This window comes from Trachymyrmex cornetzi, unplaced genomic scaffold (genome assembly GCF_001594075.2).
Source record: "Trachymyrmex cornetzi isolate Tcor2-1 unplaced genomic scaffold, Tcor1.1 scaffold380, whole genome shotgun sequence".
NCBI classification, from domain to species: Eukaryota; Metazoa; Arthropoda; class Insecta; order Hymenoptera; family Formicidae; genus Trachymyrmex; species Trachymyrmex cornetzi.
This window is the reverse complement of record NW_017298535.1, coordinates 28,034-36,746: the sequence shown is the minus strand read 5'-3', so window position 1 is coordinate 36,746 and position 8,713 is coordinate 28,034. Positions and strand designations below refer to the sequence as shown.

Genomic DNA, 8,713 nt, shown 5'->3' with positions numbered 1-8,713 from the left:
TTTCTTCCTGGATAGAAAAGGAAGAAAGATGAACTGCAAAAGTTTAGCCAAAAAGAACAGATCTCTTGACTCTCATTATAGGGACTCTAGGGCCAGTATTCACAGTCGGTTCTTATTTTAAGACCGTCTTAAGTAATGTTTTAAGTCGCTAATGCCGCCCTCTGATTGGTTCATGACATCTTAAGACTGTACTTAAGACAGTCTTAAATATAAGATCCGACTATGAATACCGGCCTTAGAGCTTTTTATCATATTAATTCAAACGATATAATTATATAGTAAATGTGAATAGATTCAATAGATAGATAGATTAAATAGATAGAATAATTTATGTACATTTTAATATTATTGTACAGCAGAGTGATATCCAACCGACGAATCACGAAAGGGACGAGAAACCAGATACTAGTTTATTACCGCCACCGCCTCTCCCAGCTCAGCGCGTCTACTATTCTTACTTCGATCCTCAAAATGAAATATTAGAAGATCAGGATAGGTAAGTTTTATGTTAAAGGTAAAATGTTGATTAAATCCCTTTTTATCATAATAAATAAAAATTAGACTTGAATAGCGTGATATTCTTAAGTATTTTCATAAACTTTTCTTGACAAACTTTGTATTGGGTTAGGAAAAAAGTCCCTTTATAAGTTGGTAAAAAAATTCTTAGTAACCCATATATTTTATTTAAAAAAAAAAACGGTGATTACTGGATAGAGCAACATCTCAGCTTTAAGAATCTGTATTTTTAATTGCGACACGATGATTTTTAACGGAGTTACGAGCAATAAAGTCAGAATGTTCCTTTTTACTTAATTCGCGAGTAACTTGGGAACAAAAATCATAGGAAAATTTTTTAAAAACGATTTTGTAAGGAAAGTTTTAAACTTTCATGATAGATAGTCGAAAATTGGTTGAAATTTTTTTTTAGTACACTACAGACTTACAAAGTAAAAAGAAAATTTTTCATTTTTTTTCAACGTAGTTTTCTATATGTAAAAATTACAAAACACACATAAATTCAAAAAATACAGGAACCCTTCGAACGTAAAGATTTCAAGCTTTAAAACCCTTTTTTAAAATTAAAATTTTGATTTTTATATATATATATATATATGTAGTTAATATAAATACGTTTTTATATATATACATATATAATTAGTTTTTTAATATAACAGCATATACTTATATTTGTATTTCAGGGACCATGACCAGTACCTGACCGAAGCTAAGCGACTAAAGCACAATGCCGATGAGGAGAGCGATCTTACGGCACAAGGCATGATGTATCTGGAGGCCGCTCTGTATTTTCTTCTAACAGGCGACGCGATGGAATCAGACTCAGTTACAGAAAAAGCCTCGTATACTATGTACAAAGATACTCTTAGTCTCATTAAGTGAGTACATTTTTAATTAAGACGCGTACACGTGTGGTAAAGAGAGGAGAGAGTTTGCTAATATCAAAGCGATTTTTCCTTTGTTTCACAGATACATTTCGTCGAAATTTAAGAGCCAATCGAACAACTCACCTGAGAATAGCATACACACTAAGCTGGCTATCTTAAGGTGAGTGCACCTCCTCTTTTTTCAATCGTACAAACAATATCGCACAAGTGGACGGATGCGTCTCAAGATTATAATTTGTCTTTCTAGCCTTTGGTGTCAATCACGTTTGTACTCCAAACTATATAACATGCGCAAACAGGAAATGAAAGAGGTCCAGAAGATCGTCAATGACTTCAATCAAAAGGTGAGTGATTTTTGATTGGATCATAACAATTATGTTGCCCAATTATTTCAAGCATATTACAATCTTTATTTTATTACGATCTATAATTATCTTAGATATAAATCGGCATGTGAGTCCTAATTCTCGAAAAATGTATTTCAACAATCTCAGCAATCAGCAGCTCAGACAACACCTGCTCAGGCGGAAGGACAGGGCACGCCTTCTCTTTCACCAACACCATCGCCCGCTAGTTCTGTAGGTTCCGTCGGTAGTCAAAGTTCCTCCGGATATAGCAGCGGTGGACAACACCCGGCACAACAACAACAACAACAACAACCACCGGCACAACAACCACCGGTACAACAACCACCGGTACAACAACCACCGGTACAACAACCACCGGTACAACAACCACCGGTCAATGGCCATATTAGCGTGCCATTGCAAGTCTTCAATGCGATGATAAAGCAAAATCAGTGTTCAGGCTTACTTATGAATGGCCACGACCTATGGGACCAGGCAATAAAACAGGCGAGACAGGAAGAGAATAGAAGTACGTATTGAAAATTAAAGCATATCAGATGAATCTCATTTCGATTTATAATGACCGGTTCGTTTTTCTTGCGTTATCAGGCTTTTTCATCGACTTGGATCGAAGATTGGGACCCTTGACATCGTATAGTTCGCTACGTGAGCTTGTGCGTTACGTTCAAGCGGGTATAAAGAAATTGCGAGCTCTCTGACCACAGTGGCATAGCCCCCGACCACCCACTCCAAACTACGTTACCTCCCTTCCGCAAAATATGGTCACTTACCCAACCATGTACACGTAGTTGCGTAGCGTCGTTCACTGTTACGTCGGTCACTGTGACTTGTCCATCAACAGCCGATGATGTATGGAAAATGGGAAGATGCGATAGCAATGATACAGCGAAATCATGGACTTTTCTTTGCGAGAAGTGATCTCGGGGGAGTCAACCGAATCGATAACGGAAGGTCACAGCAATCTAGAAAAAGGAGAGAAAATGAGAGCAGCTCGTGAGATTCTCCTTTAGTCGAACGACGTAGGGGCATTCTTGATATAAATTTAGCAGCAAGTTTATAGTCAATTGCAAAGCGCGTGCCTGAGGGGGCGAGGGGAAAAGCGACCGATCGAGAGAGAAGTCGCTTTATCTTACCACGGTGCATAAACGAACCTCGTGCACTTTGTTAGAGCACGTGTTACTTACTCTCGAGGCGCAATGAAGAATCGTTGGGCGGAGATGATATCGAGACGCTCGCGAGTGCATTAGATTTCTAGCAAGCCGCAGTGATAACTCGTGTCTATTTTTTTCGAAGTGTCCGCTTTTGTAAGTTAACGCATAGATATCGACACGAGACTGGAGGGAGAGGGAAGGGAAGGGCTCGGGAAGGGATACGAGAAAAGGGAAGTAAAACCACTGATGGGGTAGAAAGAAGTGCCACGTATAAGCGCCCGTGTGTTCTCGCTTCACGGTGCGCCCGCAGCCGACGTTACCTGAAGCATGAGTATCGTTTCGGCGATTCAAGTGCGATGAATATAAGGGATATACCTATTTAATATATATAGTTTATTACCTATATAAATATATATAAATAGTTATATATTATAAAGATAAGAATATATTTAATGACGCGAAAAGAGATAAAGCATCTCGCGCGCCAGCGCCGCGTTTCAGTATAGGGGAACAGATGACAGTTGTATTCGCGAACGAGAGGAGATATCGTGATAACATGAAAGGGAGGTAGAAGAGGGACAGGATTAGAGTGACTTCGATAGAGGGATACGCGAGCAACAGGATCAACAGCCAGGATCAAGCGATATGCTATAGTTAAACTATAGTTTTAACGTTTGCGTGCGAAGCACACGACTCTTTTTTGTAGATAGATTGGGGGAGTAATTTAGATTAGAGTAATTAATATGCAAACAGGAAAAGCAGTAACAGATGCGACTATACCAATTATTTACATTACCTAGAGTTAACCGGGAAAATATGTAGAGGTTCTAGTGCGATTGAAAAGTAAAGGAGAAAAAAATAATAGTATACCGCATATACATACATATACCAATAGCATAATTTAATGAAACGCAAGCGAGGGAAGAACAAAGCGAGGTAAACGCACGTTAAAAATTAGGAAGTGAACAATGGCAAAATGTATTTGCGAATAATAAGTGACAAATATAACATTCGAGATTACTACTCGCAAATAAATTTCGCCTGGATACCGAAGAGGTGAATGTTCCTCTTGCGCTCACGACATGAGATGCTAATGGAAATACAATGAGAAGAACAGGCGCAAGCGGATAAGCAAGTTGCTCATGTGTATATTTTTGTAAATAGATATTTGTGAGTGCCGCCGTCTTGAGGGCGATCTACCGTTGTTGAGTTTGCGGTAGATCGGCCCGCCCCAATTTTTGCTACCACAGATCTTGTCGAGAATCGGATAAGAGATTACAAATAGGGAAAAAAGAGATGTGAGAAATACATAACGAATCGACACACGACGAAATGTCCGTTGAATTTAGTTTCGAAAGAGAAACATGCTCTCCGCGCTTTTTTTTCCTTTGAGAACGGCATTTACGTTACTTTCTCAGATTTTCTGGTCTGTTTCCGTTTTTACGATCGCTTCTCGATCGGAAAATCTTATCGAAGAAAATTCTAAACGTGCGTCGCGGCAGCTTCGTTGTTCCCAAATTTACCGGTGATTTGATTCACCTCACTTTTCAAACGCATCTCTTCCCCCGCATTCGATCGATGAAGAATCGAGTAAATTACGATTTAGCAGTGGGAAATAACATGAATGGCACTCCAGAGTTTCATTTTCTCGATAAAACGTGAATTTTGACGAAACGAACTAGTGAAGTTTGAACCCACAAATCGAAGGGATTCTTATCAAATCTGAGATCAACACAATCCCGTAGTTTAATACATATCCGATCTAAATTTAATTCTTCTAAGTGATTAACATCGCCCAATCAGAGGATGTGACCGACAGGCATACTCTTGAGACCGTAGGACCAATTATTATTTGTATAACTGTTACAATAAAATCGTATTGTCCCGTTGCTGATGTTCTGTTGGCAATGCCAGAAAAGATGAACATTAAAAAAAAAACGCAGGCGGATTGGCGGGATGACGACGGCCCATAGTTATTAAGCGCGGTCCAATGGTTCACGGGATACAATTTTATATTTCACGAGTGCGGTAAAGGATAAAGAGAAGAGACTAAAAGGATAAAATTTTAAAAAAAAGGAAAAGAAGTTTATTAAGGAGCTTCGAGAATATTTTCGAGACACATATTTATAGCAGATACATATATCAGGCCCATTTTCCCGCCAGGCCGACCGCCCGAAAAATGTTATTTATCGAGGAAATGAAAATAATGGAATATTTATTACGATTGCATGCAGAGGATGAGTTTGCGACGAGTGGAAAAAGAGATTGTCGGTTTATGTAAATAATTATCGGTTCTTAAGTAGATTTTCTTTTTATAATATTCTTTTCGATAATTTCGGGCTGATGTATGTTCCTGATGACTTCCAAAGATAAGTAAAAGGTGCTGTCGCTCCGTAAGGGTGCCGCGTAAAGCAGCAGCGAATTTAGATCAGAAAACACATTCGCCTCTTTTTAGTTCTCTTGTAGGTTCTTTTGCTTTTTTTATCCCCTCTCCCCCTTTTTTGTGTATCGATCAATGTAGTTGCATCGTGGAATTGCGTCGCGCGATATTTTTTGCTACAATTCTATTATAAACTATTATTAAACTCATCGTTACTGTTATTGTTAACATTGACGATATTATTGACGATAGACAACAGTTACAATCAATAAAAGTAATAATGATAGATATAGATGGTATAATTAATAATAGTAACAGTAACGATGTTACTATTTACTATGTAATGGTTATTATGTTACGAATAATATTATATCGTTATTCTTTCTTTGAGATATTTTAACGAGTGAGAGCGCATAAGACGAAGTGATGCGTGAAGGGTGGAATGCGGAGACATTGCGCGTCGCGCACACAGAATGTACATTATTCCTACTCATTGCGAAGCTGTGGGGGTTTCAATCGAGCAGACATGGTCGTGTGTGTGTGTGCGATAGATATCGCCCTCGTATCTGTAAAAGACCTTAATAGAGAGTTTGATTGCGCCGTTTGATTTTGGTCTTCTTAGCCTCTACCCCTCCTCACACCCTCACGCCCCTACCACACACCACTCTGTACTTGTAAAATATTTATACATGTGTATATGTGTGTGTGTGTGTGTGTGTTGTGTGTGTGTGTGTGTATATATATGTATATATATATATATACATACATATATATACACATATACATACAACACACATTGCGTGTACATACATATACATACACATATAAATATGTAAGGAGACGAGAAGTATACATACACGCAATTTTAATTATGATTATATTATATATTATTACATTATTAATAATTATTACATTGATGATTATACGCGATAATTATTTTCCTATATTCATACGGGACGTATTGTGTACTATCCAATTTTTCTGAATATGAAATACGAGTGTTTTATCGCCGTTAGACTGTACTGCTCCATCCGTCGTGATTGTGCCAAAAGAAAATGAAATGTTATGCGTTATGCGAGTTCGTATCTTCGTATAGCCACATCGATTGTTTTTAAAGCAAGTTTACATTATTCTTCACATATTTTCATCATTGAAGTCCTCCGATAATATTATAATAAGAAATGGATGAGTTCCTTTGATCGTTTTTTTTTGTTCACAATATAAAAAGACTCGATTTGAAATATCCTTGTTTATCAGGATTGATAACAAAAAATATTTTTAAAAACCATAACACATCGTATTGTCTTTTTAAATATATTTTCAATATTTTGAACATGTTTTATATATATAAATACTATTAAAAGAAACATACTTAAAGACATGTCCAGTCGACACAAACTAAAGGTAACATAACGTCAATTACATTCTCCACACTATAACTGTTATATAACACCATGAATTATATTGTGAAGTACAAAATTATAGCATTGATGCTATGTTACTTTCAGTTTGTGTCGACTAGGTATTATTTACCAACCTTGCTATTTACAAAGCTTTCGATCAGATGAACTACTACAAATGTAGATTAGTTGAGAAATTATATACAATTTTATGTTAATATATAATACAATTATTAATTATAATTAATTATTAAATCACCAAATTAATTAAATTTAATAAATTATTAATATGATATAAAAGTTAATGTAATACAATAAATTTAATTTATCATTGAATTTATTATGTTTAGCTCATTAAAAAATTTAATTATTAATACTTAATTGTATTACATGACATAATTACGTATTATTTATATTGTATATATACAATATACATATATATTATTTTCTTTTACAACAATTATTAAAATTACATATCTTCTATTCTCTCATATTTGATCGTGATAAATTTTAGATCGTTTAGCCCTATCCGAAAAGCAGTCTGAAATCGAGTTCGTGTAGAGAGCGAATGGCTTATTCACGAGAACAATGGCTTCGAAGATGCGATTCTATTTCGAATAATGTAACAGGACGGGCGGGCGAGTGGACAGGGCAATTTAACGGCGGCGTATTCTAAAGTTGGCGAAGCAATCGTATGCTGTTGTACCGAGCAATGCACAAGTAATCCAACTAATTGCGTTGACTATGCGTTCATAACGATGACGTGACACGACACGTATACTACGTGGACTTCGCGTATGACGGCGAGGGTAGAAACGAAAAGAGATTTCCTCCACTCTCCATCCCCCTTTATGAGATATCATCTATCCGCTTGTCGTAGGCTTCCAATGCGTGTCACATGCAGTCCAATCGCTAATGAAACGAACGGAAGATGATTTCTTTATTACCGTTTTTTATATTTGTTGCGACATTTGCGACATCGCTTAAGCCTGTTTTACAATAAAGTCGTAAGTTGTAAGCCGTAAGAAATTGGCCAATCACAGTTGAATATGACACTAATAATCGACTATGATTGATTAATTTCTTATGGCTTGTGACTTTGCGACCATATTGTAGAACAGGCTTTAAAGAAATCTACCCTTCCTTCGTGCCATGCAGGGTTTCGTTGAGCCGACCAAGCAATTTACACGACACACGGGACCGTTTCTAATTGGAATTACAACCATGTGACATACACGTGATATACAATACACACACATGTATTGTGTGTGTATGTATGTGTATATATATATATATATATATATATACTCTAAATTCTTTGGAGTAAAATCTCACTCTAAAGATTGAAAATTAAGCTAGTCTTGGAAAAGAATGATTCAATTTTCAATCTTTAAGAGTTAGATTTTATTCTTCAGAATGATAATTAGCTCTAAAAGTCTTAGTAAAAAATATTAGATATTTTATTAACCATTATTTAAAGTTTTAGCTCAAAAATTGATTTGTGGCATTTGCTGTAAATTATCTTTGTTTCAAAAACCCTTTAAATTTATGTACAATATCAGTAATCAATAGATAACAATACAGATAAAAAATTGCAGATAAATAAAAACTAGATGTCTAATATTTTTGGTCAATACATATGAACACGTCATATTGACTAATTATACGTTTATTGGACGTACTCAACGAATTGTTTAGTGACAAGTAGACTGACAGGCGGAAGATAGCCGGAAGGGTAGATGGGAGCGAAAAGAAGTAGGTAGAATTCATTAGAAAATTGAAACTAGGGGGAGAGGAGTCGGAGGATACGTGAATAAGCAAACCGCACCAAGGAGAGACCAAATTATATCGCTTAATGAGATATAATTACCTATTTGCTTTGTATTTATTTTAATCGTTAATTAATTATTGTATTTATTGGCGCGGAGGCTGACACGTATATGCATAATTTTCGGGAGACACGTTAATCACATGAAAATACACGCACACATACAAATGTGCTCGGCCGAGT

The 8,713-nt window shown here is 36.2% G+C and overlaps 1 protein-coding gene across 5 annotated transcripts in view; it reads left to right on the top strand.

Annotated features, from left to right (window-relative positions):
* The window catches only part of lilli (AF4/FMR2 family member lilliputian), a 273,330-nt gene extending 269,107 nt beyond the window's left edge, over positions 1–4,223 (top strand). For 3 of the 5 annotated variants that reach the window (XM_018511569.1, XM_018511572.1, XM_018511573.1), the window contains exons 13-18: positions 357–496; positions 1,200–1,394; positions 1,486–1,563; positions 1,651–1,747; positions 1,889–2,279; positions 2,360–4,223. In XM_018511569.1, coding sequence (XP_018367071.1) covers positions 357–496; positions 1,200–1,394; positions 1,486–1,563; positions 1,651–1,747; positions 1,889–2,279; positions 2,360–2,469 — 1,011 coding nt within the window. In that variant the 3' untranslated portion in view covers positions 2,470–4,223. The remainder of the gene's footprint in view (positions 1–356; positions 497–1,199; positions 1,395–1,485; positions 1,564–1,650; positions 1,748–1,888; positions 2,280–2,359) is intronic. The other 2 variants (XM_018511570.1, XM_018511571.1) reach the window with 2 other exon arrangements.
* The last annotated feature ends 4,490 nt before the right edge of the window (positions 4,224–8,713 follow it).